Below are 27,408 nucleotides of genomic sequence, written 5' to 3' on the forward strand. Positions count from 1 at the left end.
CTTCCGTGACGTCGGACTTCAGCGTAGTTCTTGATGATGACCATGATGCGGATACGACCGAAGGTCGGGCTGCATCAGTAGATGCAAGGGGAAGATTCTTTTTTTTTTATCTGAGGGGAAGATTCTCTTAACCATGCGAATGATTAGTAGGTGCAAATGTATGTTTGTGTAGGTGATGGATTCTACCTATACTGCTCTAATGGCTCGAGTAAATGAAAATCATTGGGACACATACCTTTGCACCTTGAGAAGTCTCCAATCATCTTATACTTTGCTCTACGCATTGTCATATAGCTCTAGCTCAGACTAATCATGTTATCACTAATACCAAAACCACACAGTAAAGAAAATGTTCTTTCATTGTTGTGTCTTCCGAGCTTCTCCTTCGTGTGCAACCACTTCACTATTTTCTCCTAGCGGGCTTATTTAAGCTGGGTCCATGCAACCAAACATGTCCATACTAAATCAGAGAAAAAAATTAATACTACCTTCGGTCGTGTTTAATCGACGCGGGGTGTAGCAGCTAGGCAGTACCAGACGTCAATTAAACATGACCGGAGGGAGTAGTTAGCAGAACTTTTTTTTTTTATCATGTCAGAATATAGGATTATGCGAGATTGTACATTTACGTTTTCTTATTCCGTGTTTGTGTTTTGGAATTTTTGAGTCGAAGAAACCCTCGAATAATCGAGAATTAAGTGCAAGAGAAGTAGCAACTCAATTAAAAAGAAAAACTAGTGCTGGTGTCGGCCGGGAAGCAAAGAGGGATGCGAGGAAGGTGTCCTCTTAGAGAAGAAGAAGAAGGGAGAGAAGGACGAAGAGAAGCTTCCCGAAGGATGGCCGCCGCCCCTCCGCCGGAGATGGCGCTCTCCTCCGCCGCGGACGGGTCGGACGACGAAGACGGGGACCAGTGCCGCATCTGCCGCTTCCCCGCCGACGCGGATCGTCCCCTGCGCCGCCCCTGCGCCTGCAGCGGCAGCATCAGGTTCGTCCACGACGACTGCCTCCTCCGATGGCTCGCCACCAGCCGCCAGTCCCGGTGCGAGGTAGGCATCCCTCTACCCTCCTCCTCCGCCTAACCCTACCCGCCATGGATGACCTTGTGTTTGCTAATTTCGATTCATGCTGCTAACTGAACACCCGAATTCTCCATATCGATGTTGTGTTCATGTGCTGTGCTCGCTCGACCAGGTGTGCAGCCGCGAGATCACCATCAGCCCGCTCTACGCCCCGAACGCGCCCGCGAGGCTGCCCGTCTCCGAGTTCGTGCTCGGCCTGGCCAACAAGGCCATGGGCTGGGCCGTCCTGCTGCTCTCCCTCGTCTTCGCCATGGTCCTCTGGGAGTTCGTCATGCCCGTCACCACGCTCTGGACATGGCGCATCGCCCTCTCCAGGAGCTTCGCGCAAGTGCGCAGCCTGCTCTCCATCCGTCTCTCCGCCAGCTCCATCCTCGCAGATGGCATCTACAGGTTCAGGTTCATGCCCTCCGTGGACACCATAGTTGCCTGTGTGTCTGCCAGGAGAGCCTTCGTCAGGGACCTTGGCCATTTTAGGCAGCGTAACGGGCTTGCCAGGATCGCTGCTGATGCTGTTGCTCCATTGGCCCTCTGGATTGCTCGCCTGGAAGCTCGCCTTCAGAACAGATTTGGGGGAATGGATAGCCTGCAAGTCCTCGCGCTACATACTGTTGAAGCTTCCTTGATGGTATGGTTCTTGCTTTGATCTCCCCACTGTCTTGGCTGTACACTACTGTTTCTTGTTCTTATTAGTGCGTGCCAAAGCTTTGATCGTCCTAGCATTAAGTTGAGAAGCAAATAATTATTTACAAGACAAACAATCACAAAGGGATTTTTCATTCGAAGGTTACTGTGATGGGAGGGTTATAGATTCTTCTTGTAGTAGTGAACCATTGATTGAATGCAGTTATATTCTAGAGCATTTATCACACTTCGTCATGGTTTTTCTTAGTCGGTCATAGTACAGCATAAGTCCATTTCAAAGTGCAGATGTTGCTTACGATCCAGGTTATTGCCAGCAATACCAAAATTTAAATGATTTGGTTATCAGATGGAACACAATGCTTTAAATTGTTCTTTAAATTTAGATGGCATTCAGCTCTTTATCTTTTTCCTACCCAGCAATTGGGTGACAACATCATCAATTTTGTTTGCTGTTTGTCTGTCTGTACCTTGGATACATTCAAATTATAATGTTAGGATATATAGGTGTAGTGTTATTTGGTTATTGTTTTGGGTGCGCCACCACAAGTGGCAAAATCTTGTCCTTCTTGGTGCTGTAATCATTGCGCTGTTCCAGGATTTTATTACCTTGTTGTTGTTAGGCTAGTTCCAGCATGGCTTTGTCTACACTGGCTTAGTTATGTGCATGCTTTTGGAGAATGGATGCTTCAGATTTATTGTGCTTACCTTTTTATACCTTTTTCATAAAATTCTAACTGTATGCTTTTCTCATCAGGTGGTAATGGTTGACATAGCCATTGCTTGTATTTTTGGTTTTATCCCTTTCTCATTGGGAAGGATAATCCTATGGTGCATATCATGTTTCAGCTTTGGAAATACGGCTGAAGTCAACCCAAACGCTTCAACTGGTTATATCCTTTTCATTGGATATAAACTTATCTTTTCACTGGGTGTTACTTTTGCTGGGATGCATACTTTCCGTCAATACTCAAGGGGCGAGCGCCTTCTGATTGCAGTTTTCTTCAAGGCCTCGGTTAATGTGATATGCTGGTTGTTAAGCCCCTTTACAAGACTGCCTGGTATACATGTTATGGTCCGTAAGGCATTCTCTCTGGGCCAGAAGCTCTTCAGAGGCATCGCAAATTTGATCACTATTACCAATATTTCTCTCAATCTCATAAACATGGCTATAATATTCCCTTTGCTCTTCGGATGGTCTCTTGATATCTGCACCTCAAAAATGTTTGATGCAACAGTATATGAAAGGTTCAAAGTTTTATGGGCTTCATCATTTTCTTCTATTGCTCTTCATTGGCTTACTGGATGCATCCTTTATGAACTACGATCCATGTTGCCCAGTCTTCTCCGTCCGGTATTTATCTCACTGTATTCATGGTCTTTCCTTGTCATAGTGTATACAGTATATGATTCAGGGCTAATGAGTGATTTTTTGTTTGCTTCAATAGATACTGACAGGATTTAATATCCCATTTGTCCAACTTGCTGAAGAGGAAAATGAGAATCTAGGCTTACGCGAACCATTCCTTAAATTTTTTTTGAAGAGGCTTCCTGGTCTTCTTGTTGGCATTGTCTATCTTGGTATGGTCATTTTTGTTCCTGTTCAAACTGCTTGTCGGTTGGCACCTAAGTTGTTCCCATTAGATATCACGTAAGTATTCTATTTCTGTTCTTCATCTGATGTATACCTGGCCTGTCTTTGGAGACTCAACACATTTATTTTAATATTGTAAATTGTAGCTACTTTGATCCTCCTACTAAGGGCACGTCGCTTTGGCAAGCGCCACGGAACTATGCAGAGTTACTTTCTGGTGCTATTCTTCTGAGGTTTCTCATTTGCAATACACTCAACTACCTCAAGCCTGGCACATTAGTGGAGAAGATACTGAGAATTTGGTTTGCCAGTACTGGACGAGCTCTTGATCTATTAGATTTGTTGATTGTTCAGCCTGATGGAGCCTGTGGACATGAGGTTGGGAATACTGTTGTACCAAATGACCAGTATGGCAGCACTTATGAAGCTAAGGCTAAAAGGTGAACCCCCATATTTTCTTGATCCAGGGGACTGTACGGTCTGCACTGTTTTTAACCTGACTGCAGTGATGCCTATTCTCTTATATAGTCTGCTTTTATCCTTATAATTTCATTGCTCACTATTTATTTCATATACATACATTGGAATAGTTTTGGCGTGTGTTCTCTTTGCACATTTTTACCTCACCAATGAAGAGGATAGTATATCTCGGTAGTTCTTACCGAAATGTGTCTTCTCATAGGGCCTAATATTGAAGTGAGATCCATACATAATTTTATAGTCCAAAATTTCATATGGGCACTGTGGATCATGTGACACTGGCTCTTCAAAAACATATATGCTTACTGTTGCATCTTCTTTTTTCGAGAAAACGCAATGACATTGCGTTTCTTTTCATTGCAAAGAAGGAGAACAGTTTTATTCTCATGGCAATTTTATTCTCATGTCTCAAAATAAATCAGTTTTTCTTTGATTTTTTTCCTAATCTTGTGTTTGTTTTCTATAAGTTCCAGCTCATTATTTTTTAGCATTCATTAAAATCTTGCAAACCTAGACTTGTTGACAACACGATTCTTTAGATATTTACCATTCTTATACATTGTAACAGGAAATTTGTTGCAGTTCGAGTGATGCTACTTGTAATGCTAGCATGGTTGACTGTTGTGGTATTCAACTCCGCTGTGCTTATTTTTCCAATTTCAGTTGGGCGTGCATTGTTGTTTTCCATCCCTCAGCTGCCAGTAGCAGGTGGATTGAAGTCCAATGGTAATAATAATTGCAATATTCCTCTGTAAAGGAAGTAGATATTTGTTTACCACGTTCGTCCTTACTCTGGAAATCTTTCTTGTAGATCTGTTTGCTTTCGCTGTTGGATTTTGCATCATATCAGCTATTATCGCTGCCTCTAGAGATTCATTTATCTACATCACTTCTGGGAGAACACACCTTCTAGCTTCTGTTATCTGCAAGTGGGGTGTAGCTTCTATGAAGAGCGCTCCGCTTTTGTTCATATGGGTGAGCAATTTGATTGATGTGGTTCTATTTTTATGTATTTTCGATCTTAAGTTACAATTCCATAACTTGTTGTCTCCTGCCAGATTGTTATCATCCCTGTTCTGATCGGAGTGCTGGTTGATTTTCTCCTGATATCACCCTTCAAGTTCCTGGTAGATCTAGTAGTGATATCACCCTTCACTGTGCCAGCCGATGACATTCCAGTTCTAGACCTTTTCAGTATTTGGTTCCTGGGGCGGCTATTGCTGAAATTCTGGACTAAGTTGGTGAGACAAAACTTCTCTTGTCACCTTGCTGACCTCTTGACTTCTATTATTATGCTGGACATACCATGGCATAATCAGATCATTGGAATTATGTTGTAAAATTTGCTACGTTACACCCAAATTGTACCAGTTACAAAAGACATCCTGTCCTTACTAAAGTGAATCATCCAAAAGTTCTGCTTGTTTTTTTATTAGTCACAGTATTTTTATAATTGGTCCTTTCCATTGATAAAGCCTACAATGTCTACCTCTTGCCTCCTGTGCCGCCTCAAGCACACTAATAACGGTCAATATATGCCTAATAATGGCTGAGTTTCTATTGTGACTTATCTTTGCAGCTGTCACGGGTTTAAGGTGGTTTGCACATATCCTAATTTCTTTTTTGTTGCTGTTGAAGGCTCACTGGAGAACAGATGCGTCTTTCCTGGCCTATTTCATTGATGGAAGATGGGACCCGAAGCTTACTCGGGCAAGGGAGGATGGATTTGCAGGGTTGAGGGCAATGTGGGTGTTGCAAGATGTACTGGTACCTATCACCATGAAACTAGTGACTGCTCTGGGTGTTCCTTATATGCTTGCAAAGGGCCTCTTCCCAAGATTTGGCTACTCTGATGCGGTGAACTCAGCGGTGTACCATTTTGCATGGTTGGGCAGCCTCGCGGTGTGTGCCCTTTGCTACCTTGCCAAGGCATTCTACAGAGTCCTGGTGAAACTCCATGATTCTATCAGGGATGAGCGCTATATTATTGGGCAGAGGTTGCAAGACTACACCGACAACAGCTGAAGGCTCTTTCCCTTACAAGTTGATTCACAGTAGTTAGCTTAAAAGTAGTGACAATTAGCACGCAATGTGAAGAGGCCATGTTACTGGCAGAGAGGATACAGATGAGATGTTGGAGAGGTTACTTGTAAATATGGATGCAGTTTTCCTTCCATTGATGTGGTCTTTCAGGTGATGTGGGCACGTTGCTGAATCTCAACGTTCTGATAGTTCTCGCGGGCTACTTTCTGCACATCTTAATTTTCTTTTTCCGGCGCCGTGACATGCTCGTGTCATGGTTTCAGGTGGATTTGGTATTTCAACTAATGTAACTGCTTTTTTTTTTTCATTTTTGTGGATTTAACTGCATTTGGCGTTTTCTTGTGGACTTGGGGATATTGAGATTTTTATTGCAAAAACGGTTTGGAAACCAACCTTAGTTCGACGGTGTTTTTAAACAGCCCTGTCCGGTGCTGTAGCCCACATCATCAGCATTTTAGTTGCCTTATCCGTGGGTCCCACAAAAACCGTTGGCCTTCATTTTTGAAATACGTACTATTTTGAAATGATTGAGCTTGTATAGTAAGAATAGCTACACTGAAAGATTGTATCAAGCACGGTAGGTTGTAGCTTCTGACGAAACTAACATCACATATACCAAACTTGCCCGAAACATGGTCTGAGACAAATGTTGATTTAATCTACAACCAGCAAGGATCGAAGAGAGAGGCCACATGAAGGCATAGAAGCAAAGACCTGATCTAACCAGGGAAACAACTCCCTACTTGACTCTGCCTCTTCAACACTTGCTCAGATTACTCACAGCTTCTGGTCTGCCTAGCATTTTGCATGATTTAGTTTGCTACTTTGCTGGCATGCCTTCCTGTTCCTGTTTAAAGAAAGGAAATGTCAGATGACTTCTTAAATAAACAATGAGCAGAATAGTAAGAAGACATTGTTAATTGTAATGGTTCCCCTTTTGTTCCTGGGAAGCGCAGCTCCAATTTAATTTTGGAATTTATTTTTGTGATGCCACACCTAGTGACAGCTTACCATTAATTCGAGAAACGAAAGGGTGTTAGCAAGCAGTCAGGAGCGAAGATAAATGGAGAACTACTCTATAACACAAATCTGTCTTGTACAAAATTACAATTTACAACTAAGTGCAGTGCAGGTTTGTAATAATAGGTTAAAAGCAAGAACATTATGAATCTATTGCTATTTCTCATAACAAACTGGTCTTATAACGGCAGTACATATTGGGTAGCAGTTTGTCCAAGCCTTACATGTCTTTCAAATGTGCCCTGTATTAACCATGCATTATTATTGTGGTTGAGCCACTGAGCACAGTATTAGTCTAGTAATTATGCCTATTTTATCAATATACTTTTTGCAACATGCTAAATACATCTATTCCATGATGGCAGGAATTCAAACTAGTGCTCCACTCCATATTTTAATTAAACATTCACGAGTCAGTCGAGAACTTTCACCTTTGCACTGGACATACTATTAGGCCTTCTGGAAACTGCTCTTCTACCCAGATTGACATGCACGGTGACACTTGCTTGTGACAAATCAACACCCAAGTTCTCCATTGCATCAGCCAAAGCTGTAAATAGGCTGCTCAAGATGAATTACAAAATTAGTTGGATGAGTCAAAGCTATTCAAGATGAATGTAAAGAAAACATGTAGCAATAAAAAATGCAATGACTAATCAAAAAAGAAAATGGAGCTAAATGGATGGTGGAGATAAATCCAACCTAAAGCTGAATAAAAGATGTAGATATATGGAATCATTTCTTACAAACTACAAATCAGGCATGTGTGCCCAATACTCACTGGATATGTATCGGCACGTATGATGACAGATATATATCAGATAAGGGTAAGACACCTTGTGGTATTATAAGACGTGGCTATGGCACATTTTTTTTGGCTTTCATGCATATGCACTATTCATCCTACCAAGTCGTAGTACAGAGAAGTGCATAAAATACCAGGGAGAACCTGTTGAGAAACCTTTTGCAGCTAAGAGTTATATGTACCATAGACAGTAGCTATCCCTTTTTTTCAGAAACTCTAAAACTAACTAATAGCAATGCCGGAAGTTCACTAAGGGAAATTCCAGAGGAAGTTGCACAAGCTAGATACATACTTCTGGGAGTACACACTGGAAATAGTTATGGTGCCCTCATCTATAGCCATTTCTTCTTTCTCATTGTTCATTTCACCGTTGATAGGACAATCCACTGTAGATGGAAGTTGTTGCCATTGTGACTGGTATTGCGATTCTATACTATCTGACAAGAGATGATAAAGAATTAGCACTGGTTGAACACTACAAACGGAAAGGCAAACAACTCAGATAAACATATTATCAAAATTTTACCTGCATTTAACCTGGCCGGCTCTACTACTGCTTCCTCATTTTGCAGCATTTCTGGCATGGCGGGGATGCTGTTCTCCAGAAAATTCCCAGGAGAGAAATTTTCCGTTGTGGTTGCTGCACCTGGCATAAGATCAACTGGCACACGGTGGCTACTCTGTTAATACAACGCAAAAAAATTCAAATTAGCAGGCATGCTTATGTGAAGTGCAGAGGAGGCGAGAGACATGTGGATTACCCAGGGTGCCAATTTTGCATGTTCTTGGCTCCAATCACCACCCGTGCATGAGCATGGCTCATGCTTTTGTACCTTTTCTTGTAAGAATTTGACGTATTCAATCACCTGCAGAGGTTAACAACATGTGGTTCATAGGTGCACTGCAAGTTAATAGTACAGGTATCCTCACAGAAGGAGTCCCTCACAGAAATAGGGTGAAGAGAGGGGAAAACAATGACCTCCAAGAGAAATGTAGCCCTATCTCTCTTCTGATCACTTTGCGGTACGAGGTCACGAAGCATCTGAAATCTGCATTGCGGTTAGCCAGTAGTAATAATGCTAATACTAGTTATCGACAGGTTTATGGGGCAATGTCAGGGAGTTGTATTTTGATGGATAGTGCACAGTCGATTGAACTAGGGGGGCTTGCCTCTCATTGATTTTGCAGCGACGTCTCTGCTCGGTGGCGGAGTGCTTGGACCTTGGGCTGCCTGGCGTTTTGTGGTCTCCTCCGCTGCCGGCGTCGAGTTCCACTGAAACACAACATTATTGTACCCGATTCATCAACACGGCTCATCGCTGAGGTGAGGGGTTAGCGGAAGAAAACTGACTTACTGATGTCGCTGAGACAGAAGCCGGAGCCGTCTCCGCCGCTGGAGGAAGAGGGCGAGGCCGCGGCAGGATGTGATTTTACCCGATTCTGCATGAGGGAGGCGGACCCGCACCGCCGCCTGCCCTTGCCGGCTCGCCGCCGCGCAGGAAACAAGTCCGCGACGAACCGAAGCAGATTGGACTGAAGAAGATGATAAATTTTGGATTAGATTTCCGCGGAGAAGAAGAGGAAACTCGGAACAATCCAGGCTAGGTTTCGGTCACCTACTATTCCGTGGAATTAACAATGTCCGAAATATAGATCTCCACTGCAGGCCACTACAGTAGAGGACGGAGTTTCGGAGAGAAGAATACCTCGGGGGCCGTAGATCCGCAGACCACGACGGGGCGATGCCAAATTCCAGCCGCCGCCGCCGCCGCCGCCGAGAAGGAAGGCCGGAGCGGCGAGGGGGTTCAACGAGCTTTTTTCGCGATCAAAATTTGGGGAGCACGAGAAAAATCTAACGGGACCTTTTTGCAAAATTGTATGGAACTTTACTGTCAAAGATTAATATTGTTGACGCGGCCTTTCTTTTCCGTGGAATTCTAAATTTTGGATAATGGTACCCAAGTAGGTGTGTTGTCTTGCGGCTGAATTTTTTTGTGGTTTTCATCAAGCGGTGGTTTAATCTATTACAACTTAGACTAGTCATGCACATGTTACTATTCTATGTTACTATCTTTATATCTATGTTACTATCTTTATAGTGGTTAGAACATCAAAATAGTATCATAGATGTTTTTTATTAATTAGCTTATAGACTCATTATATCTTGGGAAGTTTGATGTTACCGTAACTAGCTATGTTTCTCTATCCCTCTCTCTACAATTAACCTACCGCCACACAAGTAAATTTGATGAGTTGGACACTTAGTTAGTGGAGTTACTCTCACTATGAGTAGCCTTACACTACTTAGTTATCTAATTATGTGAACTTCTCGTTTAATCCGGTTCATAGACAATTTGTCTAATCCGGTTTTCATCAAGTGATTTTCTTGTTTACACAACTTAGTGATTTTTTTGTTTAATCCGGTTCATAGATAATTTCCCTTGATAGGAAATCTTTGGGAGCCCCCCTCCCCCACGTCGCTCGAGCGGAGCGACTCTGGGGAACCCTAGCCGCGCCGCCGGCCGGATCTGCTGCCGCTGACGTCGCCGCGGTGGCGGCGGCCCTGGCCTCCAAAGGCGGCACGGGGAGAGCTCGCGGTGAACGCGGATGGCGGCCTGCGCGTCGACGGGCCGGGCCCGGTGGTTCTGGCGGCGGCCCCGGGCTTCGACGGCGGTGGTGGCGGGCCGGGTGTGGTGCGGCGTGGGCCACGCGCCGGCGTGCACAGGTGGCGCGGGGCTTCGGAGGATCTTCGGCGGCGGCTCGCTGCGGGCCTCCGGCGCGCTCGGGCGTCGGCGGGCTGGTGCGGCCAGGGCCGATCTAGGCCGGAGGGCGGATCTGGTCCTCCTCGGGCTTTGGGGCTCGCCGGCGCAGGCATGCCGGGGCGGCGGCCCCGGGGACGCGGTGGTGGAGGGTTTGGGGCGGCCGGCTTCGCCTCGGCACGGAGGTTGCGCGGAGGACGGCGGATCTCGGGGTGTCTCGGCGCGGTGGTCGCGTGGAGGCTGCTCCCAGCTTCGGCGGTGTCCCGGTGGCCGTGGTGGATCACTGCGTGTGGCAGGCTGCCATTGCTGGCACCTGCAGGCCCATGGCAGAGGTGTGCCATGGCGCATGGACGGCGGCGCGGCGGCGCGGCTCTTGGTGGTTCGGGCGTTTGTTTCGCAACGTCTCGGGGACGGCGGCAGGTTGGCGTGAGGTGTTGGCCTACCGTGCGTGGTGGCCGGAGCGGCGGCTCAGGGATCTTGGTGTGTTGATGATATGCCCTGGATGTGTGGGCGGCAGGGTATGTCTCCGTGGCGTGGGCGGCGCCCCTGTTGTTGTGGTTTGTGCTCGTCCGGGGTTTGGGCTGTCTTTGACAGTGGCGGTGTTGTAGGTCTCCGGACGAAAGTCTTGCCCGACTCGGTCGGTGCCGGCAACGGCGACGCTCGAGGGCGTCGTTTTCCTCCTTGGAGGCGTTGCCGTGGAGTCCTCACACACCTCCGCCCATCATTCCGGGGTGAAAACCCAAATCCTGCTGCGCTGGATTGAATGACGGCGGCGTCTTTGGACGTCGTCACCTCCTTGGAGGCGTCATTTTTTTGGAATGTTTGGGAGCCACCTCCGGCAATGCCTTGGCTACTGCTTGGGTCGATGTTTTCGTGTTCCGTCGGTGCGCGAGTGCTGCTGGCTTGCCTTGCGGCCTGCCTCACCCCTCGAAGCTTGAAAGGCCTAGCCGTCTCTTTCGGCTCCGACTTCCTTTCCAGGGACGTGGACCGGGCAGTCGTGGCGCTCGCTGTTGCCGTCGTGCTGGTGCCATTCGGCGGCGCTCCAGACCTGGTTTATCCAGGTCGTGTGGCCAGGTATGCGGGTTTTCGCCAGTTTCCCAGAAAAACTGTGTCGTGTTTGGTTTTCTCTTGTCTGGTTTCTCTTATAAACCGGACACGGTGTTGCATTTGTACCGGTTTTCGGCCAGTTCCCTTATAAACTAGCCAAATTTCCCTCTTCTTAATGAAAAGGCAGAGCTCCTGCCGGTTGCTCCAAATTTTTTTTTATGAATTTCTTGTTATGTGAATTATTTTACATAAACCTATGCATGGACAATGTTTAGGTACATCACCCCCCCATAAATTATATAAAAAGAATCATAGATTTTGTACTTATAATTATTTCCCTATGACCGGTTTAATGGGTTAGGAGTATCTATTTTAAAATATAGAAGCAAAAAAAAGTAAAAATTGATGATACATATAGTATAGTCTTTTGTGTTCTATATAGAGTGCATCCACACTGGTATATAATTTCTGGATGAATAATATAATTTTATGAGTATTAAGTTTAAAAAGAACTATACTCCCTCTATCCCATGAAAGATGTCTGGAATTTGCCTAAATTCAGATGTATGTAGACAATAAATAGCATTTAGATACATCTAAATTTTGACAAATGTCAGACAAGTTTCATGTGACGGAGGGAGTACGTTAATTAGTCATGCTATCAACGGGGTCAAATAGTTAATTAGATGACGAAGTTGCAGAACATATTAAAGCACCACCTGAAAGGAGAACCAACCTGGGTAGTTAGGAGGGTGATTGTACCACCCCAGCCCATCAGAGTTTAAATTGTAGGTTTAACATTTGCGTGTCTCATAAAGACGAAATATTCTTTCAGTGCGGAGACAACGTTTTCGTCGACAGCGAGGCGCCTGTGGTGACTTCGTCAATTTCAAGATTTGGTCCGTCGGCTCAGTCTTCCCGAGATGCTCATAGAGGTAGGGTGTGCGTGTATGTCTTCATAGGGGTGAGTGTATAGATGTATATGTGAGCGTCTGCGTTTGTACTGTGTTTCTCAAAAAAAAAAAGTCCTTCAAGTGGCAGTTGTGCAACGCATGGAGTAACATGATGGAAGTTGTAGTTTTGTCATTCACGGGCTATCCTTGCAATCTGATTGCACAAAGCTAGTTTTTTTCGAAATGGGGAAAAAAAGCACAGAGCTAGGTTACGATTACGGAGACCATCGAGGATCGCACAACTATTTATCGAGCTTTGGGAGCGAAAATCTTTGATGATTGTTGCTCACTCCTAGCGACCTTTGATGAGACGACGTGTAAGATTTGCTAGAGTTAAAAACTAGCCAAGATATAGACTTTTGCTTGATGCTGAACGAATATCTGAACTTCTTGATTCAGCCTCTCGTACTACGAGCTGTCCTATGCTGCTCAGTCTGATGCATAGAGCCACGGAAGTGCTATTAGGAAAAGAAACAAAATCCCAAATCTCTGCATTCTTCACTTAAAGAATTTCTAACGTCGTAAATGCTGATTTTACCACTGTTTTTTTAGACTAAGCACCTGGTTACACGCACGTTAGTGTCTTAATCATTTTATTATCACCAATCGACAAAGCCTAAGTGGAGGCCAAGCCACATTTCGAGAGATTCTTCACAAGCATTGAACTGTTCCATAAAATTTCCGTGTCCTCCATTAGAGCAAGAATAATAGAAAAGTCAGCAGTTGGTTATATGTTATTGTCATGTCATCTATAGTTAACTTAATAGCCAACACATATAATAGTTAGATATAAGTATGATGAGAGTGGTGTTTTGACACATGGGAACATATGCTCCCTCTATTTTGAAATGGATGTTACACATATTTGAAAATTAAAAAATTAAAACGAAAAATCCGCATGTACATCTTGACGTGCTACACGCTTACAAAGTCGTTTCATAAAAAATCGACTTGTTGAGCTGAATTGAATTTCCGTGGATTACTTTATTATCATATGGTCTACCTTGCACTCTCACAAAGTACTTAGGAGCACGTGTTGTAGCTGGCTCTTATACTACAACCTCCTTTTGTTCTCTTTCCTCTTCTCTCTCATCCAACTCAGCGAAACTACATTATTTTACCTCATTATACTTGCTCTTAATAAAGTGGAGTTCGATCACATCTCGGCACGAGATTGTTCCATCCAACTTGACAGTAGTGAGAGTGACAATGCATCGACCTGACCTCCGTGATGTATTAGTATTCCCCTTTCGTGGTTAGGAATGGTTGGATGAAGTTCACTTAGTGCAACAATTAGGTTTCCTAAACCAAGTTCATCTAGTAGCTTTACATTTTTGCATGCATGCCTTTTCATATTTTTTTAACAAACAGTACCATCAGCCGCAGAGGCTATATTTATAGTAGAAAATGGTACATGATGGAGATACATAAGTTATCTTTATCGATTACAAAATAAAGTCTAAGAAAATGAGCAAGTTTTAAGATGTTCAAACTCTTCCTTCTTCTAAGACATGATCTTATACTTTTCTGAAGACAATAAGACATCGATAGGAAAGTAACATAAATATTAAATCACAGAGCTGTAAATAGAAACTAGGGTTCATTCTCCTATAATTTTGAGCCACATGACTTTTCGTACTTGTTTGGCTAACATATTTTCGTACTTGTTTGGCTAACATATATTAACAATCCAGCGAATGGACATTGCACTCAGTACTTAACGGGCAGCCCACCGACAAAAATCTGATGGCAATGGATAGATAGAAAGAAAACTGAAGTGGACGACATATATAATATAGTGGTAAAGAAGCAATTCTCTCACCATTCTTCCCTCCCTTATGTCCGCATATCAAACTTCCTCTTGTAAGCCACTTGTAGCAACTAAAGTGAAGAGGTTGAGCAAGATAAGACGGTTCAATAGTGGAGGAATGCATGAAAGTGCTCAAAGGCGACGATGCATTTTTGACAATATCAATTTGTGATCAAGCACTTAAACAATATCAATATGTGATCAAGCATTTTAAATTGACAATATCAATTTGTGATCAAGCATTTTAAACTACATCATAGTAAAAGCGTCAGTTTCATAGTCTAAGCTGACAGAAAAATCGTGAACTAGTTTTGGACACGATGACGACGAGCACGAACACGAACACTATGGCCCCGATGCAAGAATCAGTCATGCATTCGTTCCCTGGTTTTCCGAGAAGCTAGCCATGCGCCACATGACTTACCTACCAAAACTAATCCTATCATCACATCCTATTTATGATGTGCATTTAGCAGGCTGCACAAGCTAGGTTGCAAAATTGTTAACGGGATGATTCATCAGCGAGGAGCTAAGAAATTAGTCTTGCTCTTATTGCTACTACTCGTGCCATCGTTCCTAGTGCTCAACGCCGTTGGAAAATCATCAGAGGCGAAAGGAGGCGAAGGAGAAGGCGAGTCGGTGACGGCATGCGGCAGTAGCAGCTACAACTACCTCAGCGCGCTGCTGCGGCTGATGATCCCGTGCAAGGCGGCGGTGGCGCCCTTCAGCCCGACGCCGCCCAACGAGGAGTGCTGCTCGGCGGTGCGCGAGCTGGGGCAGCCGTGCCTGTGCATGCTCCTGGCCGGCCCGCTCATCTCCGGCGCGGACCGCCGGATGCTCATGCGCCTCCCCACCACGTGCGCCGCAACCTACGATGACGAGGGCGGCGCCGCCGGTGACAACAACGACGGCCTGCGTCAAGATCTGGCCTCGTGTACCGCTACGTAGCATAGCTACACGTCCCCTGCTGCTTTCTCTTTACGGAGCATGCGTGCGTGCATTTGGATTGCATGCTTTCTCCTTTTGTGACACATGATCCTACTAGCTGCTAGGATACAATACAAACATGGATACGCAACGCAAGAGTTTAATCTAATCTGAGCACCAATCGGCTACTAGGTCTGGGGCGTCTTTTTTGTTACGTCCGCCTCCTGCTTACTCCACCTTCCCGCATCTTTTCTCCTTTACGTTTTATATAAGCCATATCATCAATTACTTTCCTGCAATGAGTTAACTATACGATTATGATGATGATGCAATCACGCATTGCAACAGGAGGCTTGTTTCATGGCTCTAGATACGTAGCCTCAGATTGTTCAGAGGAGCTTAATGTGTGACATATATTTTGCTCCCACAGAATTGTACTTTATCTTCATTTCATGGTAAAGTATGTTATAAAATGGAAACTCCGAATGAAATCCATTAGATTGCCGACAACAAAAAGGTCTTGCATCATCCACTTTCCCAAGAGACAAAGTTACATTACAGCAAGAGGCTTGTACTTATATATATGTACTTCCTATAGTTTGTGTTGTACTACACAAAAGGAGGCTTTGCCTCTCAGCATGTAAGATACCTGGACCTTAATAGCTGCTTCCCGTCTAAAGAATAAATCTAGGAGAGAGTTACATCACAGCCTGACCTTACCAGCAGGCATACCCTCAACCAAGCAAGCAATCATCTGCCAAGTCATTCCAAACTTGCCCCCCTCAACTCACCAGAGCAACTGTTCAAGCTACATATATATATCACCGCGTCAACCATTGAGGCCTCCTGCTCCACTTGATCACCTTCCTATTCTTCTCATTCAGTTGCATCATCACCTGTCGCCCACAGGTACCTTACATCATAGCGGCCCCTCCCAAGCCTGTATATAAAGGCCACATACATCTCCGTCACAACAGCCGCTGTTACTGTCTTGCCCAGTTTAGCATTCTAACCATCCCCATACCTCTACTGTTCTTCCAGTTCAACGAAAAGCTACTGTGCATAGGGAATAGTTAAGTCCGTCGCTCAGTACATACTATGGATCCCAAAATTGCTGTTGCTCTCACTCTGTCTCTCGTAGGTGGCTTGAGCACCTCCCTCGGTACGCATTTATACATCTTTCTTCATCCCTCCCCTTCTGCCCTTTGTTCATAATATATCACATATTCATCACCACATGACCTGTTTAATTTGATGCACTATAGATCACATATTTCTCAATGGGTGTTTTCCCATATTTGCTTTCCAGAATGTTGGAATGGTATACTAGTCAGATAACGTTTTGCTACTCATTTCGCCAATGATATTTTATTATGCTTCAACAGGTGCATTACTTGCAATATTAAATCATGCACCAAACAACAGAACACTTGGGATATTACAGGTAAAACGCTACAACTATCTACTTAATGCTGACCAAAGCATCACACCCAAAACAACAAAGTTTATTTGTATATGAACCAACATTTAACAATCATTTTGACGACTCCTTTTAGGGATTTGCTACTGGACTCATGTTGAGCATGTCTTTCTTTGACTTGGCTTATGATGCTGTCAATGCGATTGGTTTTCTGAAAGGGAACCTTTGGGTGAGACTGAGAGTAAGCGAGATGATTTTTCAGGCATCTGTACCATTTCTTATCTTTTTAGCCTATGCTTTGCAGTTTTTTGCTGGAGCACTTCTATTTTCAGCAATTGCCGACATCTTCCCTGAGCCAGAATGCAGTCCGCCAGATGAAAATGACAAACAAGTATAGCTTCCCTCAGCTTTGCTAACATACTTTTTCAGTTAGCGTTTCTCGAAAAGACTAAATATGATTCTCCTCTCTGTTTTCCATTTGGGGAAGAAGACGGTTAATAGCACAGCACGGCAGGAACTTATGATGAGACACCGAAGAAGAGTTATCTTTAGTGTAATTGTCACCGCAATTGGTAAGTCCAATGCAGTTTGGTACCCTATAAATTATGTTCTGCTCAAATTATTTGTACATTTAAGTTGATGTATTTAATGTCCAGCAGTTTATGAACCATTCAATGTATGCATAAAATTAGATAGATGTCTGTGCTCTCAACCTTCCAAATGAGAAATAACAATGTACAACATGACATAAGCAAAACCTGTAATATAAACTACCAAAAATACATCAGTGTTTTCATCATGAGCCCAGAAAGACAAAACACGCCTTTTAAATAATTATACAGAAATCCTGACTTCATGATCGCTGTTCTTCAAATGCATATACTATATGATTATATCTAACATTCTAGTACTGAGCTAGAGCATATTGACTCCAACAAAATATTTAGGGCTTGTTCTACAACAGTGTACAAAGCAATTAGATTAACTGATTCAGATTCAATAGCTAATCCAATTTAAAATCATAGACATGATTTAACAAGCAATATTAGCAGTACATTTCAGGATGTTCAGTGTAAAATAGTGTTATGACCCGGGATAGTTACTGTTTTATTGAACACCTAAAACCAAGTCAATATTATTATGTGATAAGTATAAGGGCAGAAGTTTTTCATAAATTATAAATTCAGACAATAAAATTAAAATAAGACAACCAAGCAAATAGTTATCGAAATGATGTAGGCAATATATGCATATACAAGTAATGATAGAGCCCTTTCCTACCAAGTTCATTATTTATAATGATCGCATTCATTAACAATGTTCTCACGTCAACAGTTGCTGGTGTGAGTCTGCAAAACTTCCCTGTGGGTACTGCCGCGTTTCTTGGAACTGCAAAGGTATTATTCACTGTTTTACATATTTAGAGTAACACGTTTTCTCTTAATACCATGCTCAATGTATTAAGTTTCTGACTCATGGTTAAAGACTTGAGAAGATACTAGCATATTGTATGTTTATCAGATATGATGCAATTAGTAAATACTGGTATATGTTATCCTTTTCCATTGATTTAAAATGTACAGTCAAAATTTCAATCGATGTTTCTCAAGAACTATATATAATTACAGATACTATATCTATTAGTTTATGTACCTTGTTAACCATTTGAACTGTTGAACACCTCCAAACTCTATTCACAAATAATTATGTCTTAAATACAAACAATTCACACAATAGGTGATGTGTCTAAAGATGCTGCATCTCCATCCAAGCATGTTATGTTTTTTTTTCTGTTTGGAAGCATGTTCCTTTTAAGCAGATAACATGTCATCATTTCGAATATGTATGAACCAGAAACTGAATAATCAATAGTAGTAGTTCATGTTGTACACCCCATTAATCTTATCTACCTTTCAGGGTTTTCGTGTTGGCCTTAACTTGGTTATTGCTATAGCTCTACACTACATCCCGGAGGTAATTGAATATACTGATTTTTAAATGGATATGGAACCATAATTGTCCTGTAACTTTCATTCCAAACCTCAGTGAACTACCAAAATATAAAATTGGGACAGGATGCTCTCCTCACGTCCTATATGGGCACAATGCATTGCAGAACTGCCCTTTAAGACACATAATACTACAACTCCTATATTGTGATGAATCTTTACACAACTAATTACTAATGAAAGTTGGTAGGGCCAAAGAATCTGCTAATATTTGTAGTAATTTTTCCTTCATGCGCAGGGCATTGCTGTCGCTCTCCCTGCATACTTTGCAACTTGCAGGTACTGGTTATAATTATTACAGAATATGCATAGTAGATTTTATACTCTCTGTTTCACAACTGTCACTGGCAGGAGAAGTCTCAATTTCGGAATAACTATTCATTACTGGTTAATACAATATTACATACCCCTACTTAATGTGCTCTGTAAGAATTAAAATGCTTGTGCTGCCTTGTGCGATGAGGGCCATTCATGGCCATTTCGCATTAAAATATTCTTAGATATGTTCTCTTGGTCTCTGTGCATGCTGGGATGAGGTCACCTACAGTGAGACATGTATATGTCTTAACATGGCAATGCTGAATTATATGTTGAATTATATATATCTTAAATGTCATATTAAAATCACCAGGGAATAAGAACGGCTTAGCTGGTTTAATTCAAAAGGCTAATTGCTAGTTATCAGTTTATATCACCTAAATAAGCATATAAATGCTACTACAATACATAAGATCTTATAATAAATACTACAGTCACACTGATTTGGAAAGAAAGTTAGCTCTGTGGTTGCAGTTTAATAATATTTGTTATTTTGTGTCTATGATGCAGCAAATGGCAAGCATTCAAACTAGCAACACTTTCTGGTTTTGCGGAGCCACTAGGTGTAATTATCGTGGGTAGGTTGACTCTGCATTTGTTCTATATAAGTTGCTTGATCAAAACATTTGTGCCATTAATCCCCTAACCTAGCATTGCTGTATTAAATTGAAATAAACATAAATATGGGCCATGTAAAAATTTCTTACAGACTAAGAACTAAAATAAATGAATAATGCAACACAGGTTTACCACTTACCCATGTGTGACATAAAATATTTTCGAAATGATACAAAACTACGCATTATGAAGTGTTACATCCAATGAATTGGTCATGAACATAGCTAAGACAGAAGTGATCATCAAACAATGCTATAAGCCTAAAGCAAACAAGACGCATCATCCATAGAGGAACATGTATATCATGTGAGATACAATACGTACTAGTGCCAGACATGGAAATGGATATGAAGAATTTGCGGTGAATAACAGTAGCTGCAAGGTACCTTAGTATTTAGTAATTTTTTGGTCACTAAAGCAGCTGAAAGGTACCCTAGTATTAGTAATTTTGTGGTCACTAAAGCAGCTGCAAAGTACCTTAGTATTTATGGTGACCACATGTTACTATCTGATTGAGAAGTTCAGTGGTTGAAAATGTATCAGGGTCCATTCTGGACCATAAAAATCGCTCTAGTCGGTGACATGCAAGATTTGCATTAAAAAACGAACAACCACTTGCAACTAATCTTTCTCTAGGATCTATCACTATTTCAACCTTTTCTCTTCAGTGAGTAACAACCTTTAAAGGTTGAGCAGATGCACTTCATTTATATTTTCCTCTTTGTATCTCAAACAATGCATATGACACTGTGTTTCTTGCAGCATATATATTTCCGAGCAACCTAAATCCAGAAATATTGGAAGGTCTACTTGGATTGGGTAACAGCAGTTTCAGAAAATTAATAACATTTGATAATTAATATAAACTATCTATTCAACTAGCTTTATTCATTTTCCTTTTTGCACAGTGGGAGGAGTAATGGCTTTCCTGACATTGTATGAGATGCTACCATTAGCAATTGAGTATGCTGGACGCAAGGACGCTGTGAAAGCTGTATTTGTTGGCATGGCATTTATGTCTATGAGGTATGTTAACTCACGATGCAATACAATTAAAATCATATAAGGTAATATATTTTATGTACGTGGCGTGTAGTCATATTTCCAATGGTAATTATGCATGTCAGCTTGTAGCCATAATTGCCAAATTTGCCTAAAAGACCACAACCAAATCTGCCTCCCAGTTTGGCCACACAATCTTTTGCCAGAGCTTTGCATGTGGCCAAACAATGAGCTGGATCGTGGCCAGATTCTGAAAGATGTCCAAAATATAGTAGTAAACAGAACACTAACACACTTTGGTGAACATGACCAAAATTTGCAGACAATCTTTAGCAGATCGGCCTTATGAACTAAAACACCATAAATTATCTACTACACTACAACTTTCCATGTATCATGTTATTAACTTGTGTTCCTAACTTCCTACTGAAAGTACGAAATATCGAACAAGTATAAAAACTTACTTTGGCCCAATTCTTGTTTTTTAAATTTGGCTAACATAAGAAATCATGTCTACCAACGTTAAGTGTATTTTGATCTTTGATTAATCCCCAAGTCCTACCAGCATGATCATGTTTAATATTGGTGTAGCTAGCAACATTCAAAAGGCAAATCTAATTAATAGAAATATCTAAATGTTACATTGATTCAGTTAATCATGTATACATTAGTAATATGTTTTGAAGGAAACCTTTTTATAGGCGCATTATTTCTTATAGCTTCTTCAGAATAGAAGATTCTAAAAACACAGGAACAGGAAAACATATCATCTGAGACATCATAAAATCGTTTATTCTGCAACCATGGCTCTTTACTTAACATCATTACAAGTATGTTCGGAGATATGTTTTGATGTGCAATGAAACTTCTATTGGCAGCTTGCACTTCTTGGACATTAGTCTTCCAAAGGAGATGAGCGCTTAATTTCAGTCTAACCCAATAAGTGCTATGGGCAAATGCATCGTGGACTTTCAGTAAGGTATCTTACTTTTCCTTGACATTACTACTGTGCTATCCAGAGGAAGTAAACTTGACTGTCATGATGCTTTTTAAAATATAGTCCCCAAACTACCAAAAATAAATAATTGAACCTTCAAATGACATTGAATTTCATTTCTTCAAGTCTGAGATTAAGTATCATTGACATTAATAGTACATAGTACTGCTGTTTAACTACTAGAGTACTCCTAAGCTACTGTAACTGTGCACAGACATAAAAACCTGTTGGCTGGGGATGGCACCTCTTAGCCATGAATGATCTTCAGCTACCCTCCACTCACGTAATCACTTTCACACTCTCTAACATAGCAATTGATTGCACTAGAACTTGCATTATCAAGTTAACTGCTTTGCGTGTTCTTTTTAATCCTGTAGGACCCCTGTTGACTGTACTTTACAAACTATAAACTTAACTTCTAAGAATATACATAGTGTAAAGACTTGGCTAGGGGGGGACAAGTTTGGCCATCTTACCTTAGTATTTCCATTCATGGAACTGGCAAGACAACATGACCATATCGCAGCATTGCGTTTCTGTTTTTTCTCCAGGTCACGGTTGGGAGGATGTGCATACAGTCGCATGTCATGATACAGCTTTCTGCAATAGTAGCTGACACGATGACCTGCAAATCAGGGCCTTCATTGATGTCCTCCTGATGCATGGCTGCCATGGCTGCAAGAAAATTATAGGCCTCAAACTCCAACAAGTCATGTACATAATGAATAAAACTGTACTTATAGGACGGAGATAAAAACCACTCGTGTGATGTAAATAACAAAAATGTTTATGAGATGAACCATTTGTTATCAAAGATAATTGTACATCATGTGATCCAACAAAGTATACAGTGAAATTTATTTTATGCAAAGGTTAAACCGTGTGGCTTGCTATTCAGCTATTGCTCCATTGATCTGGCAAGGGGTAGAGTATCCACTACCGCCAAACTCATGAGATCCAGAGCATGTCTGAAAGGCTGCAACTCCCGAAGTTGAATAATAGCATGTAGCTGATTCTACACTAGTGGTTTACTGGGAAAGTTGACAGCAGCTCTAAAGAGAGCTTTGGTTTGGATCTAATTGGTTTTAGCAAAAATTAAAGATATAATGAACTTAAGACTTAATACTTCGGGCAAGCATAAAACAGTTTCAAAACATCTTTCCCCTTTTCTGGACACGAGCAGGGAACAGGTCGGTGTAAAAATTCTTGAATAAGTTTGCCTTTTCTCTATTCTTTTTGCCGACCCCGGCTAATCTTCCTTATGTTATGAGTTCCCGGTTGATATCTACATCGTTTTTAGTTTCCCCATACCTTCATCCTGACCACGAATTAACATTAACACTCTGTTATCACAAGCAGGAAAACTGAGCATCTCCACTTGAAATACTCCTGAACTGACTCAGATTATTGCACACATATATAGCAGGGCATCTCCACGTGAAATACTCTGGTTCAGATCATGGTATTTGAATTGCAATTGTAGCGACCAAGAACTGAATTGGACTCCGGGCCAATTACAAATCCAGTTTCTAAGATTCGATGAATGCCTGGGTAAATAAAAGAACTGCTTCCAGATCTTTAACTTATAAGTGGAATGGAATCAACTACTCCAGTTCAGTGTGACCCTAGACTTTGAAATTAAACTCCAATCCCATGTTTCGAGTTTCGACGACACAATTCGTATTGCCGAAGCAGATCGTACATTTCCTATAGCAGTAAAAATAGGGACAGATCTGGGCCACGATTGCTAAACTAGGAGATACAAAAAAAAAAAAAAAAAAAAAAAAACGCAGGTCGTGCCCACCTCGCGAGAAAACAAATCTGGGGTGGAAGAGATCAGTGCGGTGCGACGCCTTTCGCGTGTCTGCCGGGCCGCGGAGCCGTGGAGAGGAGAACGGGATGCCGAGCTGGGACACGAGGGGGATAGACGACCCGACGGCCGACGAGCTGGGGAGTTAAACTGAAAGCGTGTGTAAGAGCATCTCCAGCCGTCTCCAACGCCTTTTTTTTTTCTATTCGAATGAATGAAAACGATCCAGTTACAACTCGGATCCTCATTTTCGTTTGGGGATTTGGACGTTCATTTTTCCGCGAAAAGCTTGCCGTCGGTCAGTCTTCGTCGGACGCGTAGCTTCCACGTGGCGTGTTGATGCCGTCACCTCGATTTCACGCGCGTCGCCCTCTATTTATCGCGGAACTACCGCGTCTGGCCGCATTCACCACGTTGTCTCCCTGTTCTCACACCACCTCTCTCCCCAAGCTCACGAGCGAACAATGGCGAACTTCGGCAACGGCGCGGCGAACAACGGCTTCGGCCGCCGCTCTCTCCACCAATGGGAGGGGAGGCTCCTGCACGCGGCGGGCTACCCCGCACCGCCGGACTTACGCGCGCCCGGAGGCTGGCGACTGAGCGCGGGCGGCATCCCGATCCCGCCGTCGCCGATCGGTCGCGCCGCCCTGGAGGCGGAGATCTACACGGTGCTCGTCACCCTCAGTGACGAGCAGCGCGCGGAGGAGCGCTTCTACCCGGACAACTACAACGCCTGGACGGAGTTCTTCTGGCAAAGGTACGATCGAGCGAGAACTCGTCGCGTACGATGGCCCTCCTCCTTCTCCCGCTAGAAAGAATGCTGTCGGCAGCCGCCGCTGGTGGAGCGGGCCTGGCCGCACCCTCGAGAACATGCTCACACACATCGAGGGTGGAAGTTCCCCCGTTCTGGGGATGCCGCCACCGATGGCGCCTACCGTGTCGCGCCGGCACGGTAGCTCCTAGACGCCTCGACAGATGGCGCCGTCCTCCTCGTCGTCTGGGTCGAGGTCGGCGTCGAGGTCCGACGGATCGGCTCCTCCACCTGCGACGCTAGCCGTCGTCAAGAAGGAGCCGGCCTCTCCACCGCCGACCAGAGGGCACAATAGCGGCACCCTCGTCATCTGCGACCAGCCGTAGTCTCCCTCGCGCGGCCGCAAGAGGAAGACCTCGAAGAAGGAGGCCGCAGCGGCCGCGTCCCATCTCGTCGAGGAGGAGGCCAAGCGTGCCGAGGACGCCGCGGTGGCGGAGGCGATCGCCAGGTCGCTCAACGACCTCGTCCCCGCCGACAACGCCCTCCCCATGGATGCCACGCTCGACTGATCCAGGCGGGACTGGGAGCGGCAGGAGGCGGAGCAACAGAGGGCTGCCGCGCGGCAACGTGTCGTCCGCGTCGCTGCACCGACCACCGCACCGACCGTCGCGCCCGTTGCCGTGCCGCTCATCAAGCTCGAGGAGAGCAGCGACGACGAGCTCTACCGGCCGACGCCGCCATGCGGCGACCCTGGCCAGGGTTCAAGCCGTTGGTACGAGGCGCCGCCGCCCGAGGATGCTATCAACTCGAGCGATGGCGGCGATGACGGCGACTACACGGCCTTCTACCGCCATTTCGGCATGTAGATCGCCGTTATTAAATCTAGTTTTTGTTTCCCTGTGGCCGAATTCAAATATATGACGAATTCGGCCTATATATGTACGAACTCTTCTATATATGTTAAATATTTTTAAATTTCGCCTATGTTTGAACAAATTTCGTCTTCTTTTGTCTGAATTCGCCGTTATTTGTCCGGAATTTTCATCCATCCTAGGCTCGCCGCTGGGAAAATGGGTCTCTTCAGGCCAAACTTTACATCCATCCGACGCTAAATAGCGCCGGATTTCGGCCTGGGGAGCCCCAACGACTGGAGATGCTCTAACGAGCGGGACAAAGCGATTAATCATTTAGGCACGATTCAGATATGTGGACATGTATGTACAATATGATTGTGTTAAATTTGTGCAATCCAAGATGCGTCGGTGTGATATATTAGGTTTCAGAACTTGTTGTCACTAAGCGAGAAGGAAGGTTATGAGTTGTGTGACTCAATGTATATTATGTAAAGGAAGACGGGGAGGGTCTGAATGGGCTTGAATTAGTGGACAATAATATCAAGGTGGAAGAGATGGTCAGAAAGTATGAGAGGTCTAGGAAATTGTTGTTAATTATGGTGAGGGACAAGAGCAAACAAGCCATTGTTGTGTCGCCCTCGAAGGCCAAGAAGGCAGCCAAATTATTTTCAAGATCTTATCTAAGCCACATTTCTGTTCATGTAGAGGAGAAAGAGCCCAATCATAATCAGTTTCAAACACAGAACAGTGTGTACATGCAGCCTTTGTATACACAAACTGCTGAGAATTTTTTGTTGAAGATGAAGAAGATAATGTAGATGAGGAGGAAGTTGCACAACAGTTGGATGTATCCATGCCAGGTTGACCCAGCCTATGCAGATGAATTGAAGAGAAAGGAAAGAGAGGAAATGATGAAAGTAAGTGCGAAGAAGAAGAAGAAGAAGAAGAAGAAGAAGAAGAAGAAGAAGAAGGTGGGTGTGGATTCACTAAACTTTGAGTGTGGGGACATATTTGACTGTGATGCAGAGGATATATTTGGATGTGAACCATTGGACAAGCCAGTGAAGAAGAAAGTAAAGAGGCAGGGTCCAACTCTGAGATCACATTCTCCAGTTGAACTGCCAGTTAAGAAAGACTGGACTCCTTCTGATGATGAAGTGCATATAGATTTTCTTCCAGATGATGAAGATGATGGTTTTGAGTCCATACCATTTGTGCAGCCAAAATGGAGAAAGAGCAGAGAAAAGAAGCGACCTCAAAGGGTTTGTATGTTGAGAGTAGGGAAAATTCAGAGTAGCATTTTAGGCTTAAACTGTGTTTCTAAGATGTTTACCAGTTTAGGCAAGCACTTTGTGGACTGCACATTAAACAAGTGAGAAACTTTCACTACCACATGAATAACCCAGACACAATTATAGTTATGTGTAAGCTTGAGAAGAAGGAGAATTACCACCGCCAGTTCCCCATGTCAGCTTCAAGGATTAAGCATGAGCAAATCTTCTGCATTAAGAAAATGCAATTGCAGCACTCATGTCCAACGAAACCTTAAAGTAACAGGGTAAATTCCAAATGGCTTAGCAATGCATAGGTGGACAACTTCAGGACATATCCTAGCATGGGGATCACAACTATAATTAACCAGGCTAAAGAAGATTTTGGTGTTGATGTGCCAAAGAAGATGGCCTATAGGGCAAAGACAAAATCCAGAGAAATGATTCTGGGTGATCACAAGAATCAGTACCACATAATTAGGGATTATTTGCAAACTTTCATAGATAAAAACCTAGGTTCTAGATGCATTGTCCACAACTGTGAGGGGTCCCAGAGAGGAAGAGGCAGAGGCAATGCAGAGATGCCGGCAAGTTCTTATCCGTGACCATCCAATATTCCATGGGCTTTTATTCTCAATATTGCTGCAACGCAAGGGTTCGTTGAAGGATGTAGGCCCTTTATAGGGTTGGATGGCTGCTTCATAAAATTAACAATTGGAGCTCAAATTCTTGCAGCAACTAACAGCGATGAGAATAATAGCATTTATCCTATTGCATGGGTTGTGGTTGCTGAAGAAGATACAAAAAACTGGAAGCGGTTTCTAGAACAACTAAAGGAAGCTTTAGGTGGAGAGCAAGGCAGGTTTGGTTATTACACCATCATGGCAGACATGCAGAAGGGCCTAATAAAAGATGTGTCTAGTGTCTTCCCATAGTCCACAAAGATTTTGCCTTAGGAACATCTATGCCAATTTCCAAATAGCAAGTTTCAGAGGAAAGGATCTGAAGAAGTGCATGGACAATGCATCTTATTCCTACACTGAACATGGTTATGAACTAGCAACGGAAGAAGTGAAGAAGCAGTGCGACCCAGCTTGGCAGTGGCTCTCCATAATACATATGCACACATGGGTAAGGTGGGCCATGGATACCAACTGCAAGCCAGATCTAGTCAACAGCAGTTTGAGTGAAGTCTTCAACAC

The 27,408-nt window shown here is 43.3% G+C and overlaps 4 protein-coding genes and 1 long non-coding RNA gene across 10 annotated transcripts; 3 read left to right on the forward strand and 2 right to left on the reverse strand.

Annotated features, from left to right (window-relative positions):
• The first annotated feature begins 739 nt into the window (after positions 1-739).
• On the forward strand, positions 740-6,046 carry LOC127313660 (probable E3 ubiquitin ligase SUD1). The gene is made up of 9 exons (XM_051344139.2): positions 740-1,046; positions 1,192-1,704; positions 2,476-3,072; positions 3,167-3,369; positions 3,459-3,752; positions 4,361-4,518; positions 4,604-4,767; positions 4,851-5,033; positions 5,431-6,046. Exons 1-9 carry the CDS (start codon positions 768-770, stop codon positions 5,815-5,817), a joined length of 2,778 nt encoding a protein of 925 aa, XP_051200099.1. The 5' UTR covers positions 740-767; the 3' UTR covers positions 5,818-6,046.
• A 378-nt stretch (positions 6,047-6,424) lies between these two features.
• LOC127313661 (transcription factor BIM2) lies at positions 6,425-9,524 on the reverse strand. The gene is made up of 9 exons (XM_051344140.2): positions 9,367-9,524; positions 9,016-9,193; positions 8,831-8,933; positions 8,640-8,709; positions 8,422-8,526; positions 8,187-8,340; positions 7,953-8,097; positions 7,287-7,416; positions 6,425-6,682 (listed from the first exon to the last, which is right to left on the reverse strand). The coding sequence occupies exons 2-9, from the start codon at positions 9,104-9,106 to the stop codon at positions 6,656-6,658; spliced, it is 825 nt and encodes a 274-aa protein (XP_051200100.1). The 5' UTR covers positions 9,107-9,193; positions 9,367-9,524; the 3' UTR covers positions 6,425-6,655.
• A 5,205-nt stretch (positions 9,525-14,729) lies between these two features.
• On the forward strand, positions 14,730-15,459 carry LOC127313663 (uncharacterized). Its single transcript, XM_051344146.2, has one exon. The coding sequence runs from the start codon at positions 14,740-14,742 to the stop codon at positions 15,175-15,177; it is 438 nt and encodes a 145-aa protein (XP_051200106.1). The 5' UTR covers positions 14,730-14,739; the 3' UTR covers positions 15,178-15,459.
• Positions 15,460-15,656: 197 nt separating this feature from the next.
• LOC127313664 (uncharacterized) lies at positions 15,657-23,534 on the reverse strand. Of its 2 annotated transcripts, none has more exons than XR_007859160.2 (3): positions 23,325-23,534; positions 21,997-22,195; positions 15,657-16,398 (listed from the first exon to the last, which is right to left on the reverse strand). It is a non-coding gene; the product is annotated as an uncharacterized lncRNA (long non-coding RNA). The 2 variants fall into 2 exon arrangements; XR_007859159.2 differs by having other exon boundaries at positions 15,657-16,096; positions 23,325-23,531.
• Positions 16,203-22,417, forward strand: LOC127313662 (zinc transporter ZTP29). Of its 5 annotated transcripts, none has more exons than XM_071823095.1 (13): positions 16,203-16,318; positions 16,542-16,600; positions 16,713-16,967; positions 17,064-17,148; positions 17,912-17,973; positions 18,494-18,550; positions 18,824-18,864; positions 19,414-19,481; positions 20,284-20,340; positions 20,430-20,547; positions 21,402-21,502; positions 21,735-21,803; positions 22,072-22,417. In XM_071823095.1, exons 1-11 carry the CDS (start codon positions 16,255-16,257, stop codon positions 21,445-21,447), a joined length of 912 nt encoding a protein of 303 aa, XP_071679196.1. In that variant the 5' UTR covers positions 16,203-16,254; the 3' UTR covers positions 21,448-21,502; positions 21,735-21,803; positions 22,072-22,417. The 5 variants fall into 5 exon arrangements, with proteins under 5 accessions (XP_071679196.1, XP_051200104.1, XP_051200105.1 ...); XM_051344144.2 differs by lacking the exon at positions 21,735-21,803 and having other exon boundaries at positions 16,713-16,805; positions 16,881-16,967; XM_051344145.2 differs by lacking the exon at positions 21,735-21,803 and having other exon boundaries at positions 16,713-16,805; positions 16,881-16,967; positions 17,067-17,148.
• Positions 23,535-27,408: the final 3,874 nt, after the last annotated feature.

The sequence above is a fragment of the Lolium perenne genome, chromosome 7 (genome assembly GCF_019359855.2).
Source record: "Lolium perenne isolate Kyuss_39 chromosome 7, Kyuss_2.0, whole genome shotgun sequence".
NCBI lineage: Eukaryota > Viridiplantae > Streptophyta > Magnoliopsida > Poales > Poaceae > Lolium > Lolium perenne.

Excerpts from the sequence above, each read along its gene's own strand:
- LOC127313660 (XM_051344139.2), top strand. The coding sequence starts at position 768 with ATGCGAGGAAGGTGTCCTCTTAGAGAAGAAGAAGAAGGGAGAGAAGGA. Across the intron at positions 1,047-1,191 it reads GCCGCCAGTCCCGGTGCGAG|GTGTGCAGCCGCGAGATCAC; the intron begins GTAGGCATCCCT and ends TCGCTCGACCAG. Across the intron at positions 3,073-3,166 it reads TGCCCAGTCTTCTCCGTCCG|ATACTGACAGGATTTAATAT; the intron begins GTATTTATCTCA and ends TTGCTTCAATAG.
- LOC127313661 (XM_051344140.2), bottom strand. The coding sequence starts at position 9,106 with ATGCAGAATCGGGTAAAATCACATCCTGCCGCGGCCTCGCCCTCTTCC. Across the intron at positions 8,934-9,015 it reads CTTCTGTCTCAGCGACATCA|TGGAACTCGACGCCGGCAGC; the intron begins GTAAGTCAGTTT and ends GTTGTGTTTCAG. Across the intron at positions 7,417-7,952 it reads TCCAGTGTGTACTCCCAGAA|CCTATTTACAGCTTTGGCTG; the intron begins GTATGTATCTAG and ends CATCTTGAGCAG.
- LOC127313663 (XM_051344146.2), top strand. The coding sequence starts at position 14,740 with ATGATTCATCAGCGAGGAGCTAAGAAATTAGTCTTGCTCTTATTGCTA.
- LOC127313662 (XM_071823095.1), top strand. The coding sequence starts at position 16,255 with ATGGATCCCAAAATTGCTGTTGCTCTCACTCTGTCTCTCGTAGGTGGC. Across the intron at positions 16,319-16,541 it reads TGGCTTGAGCACCTCCCTCG|GTGCATTACTTGCAATATTA; the intron begins GTACGCATTTAT and ends ATGCTTCAACAG. Across the intron at positions 20,341-20,429 it reads GGAAGGTCTACTTGGATTGG|TGGGAGGAGTAATGGCTTTC; the intron begins GTAACAGCAGTT and ends CTTTTTGCACAG.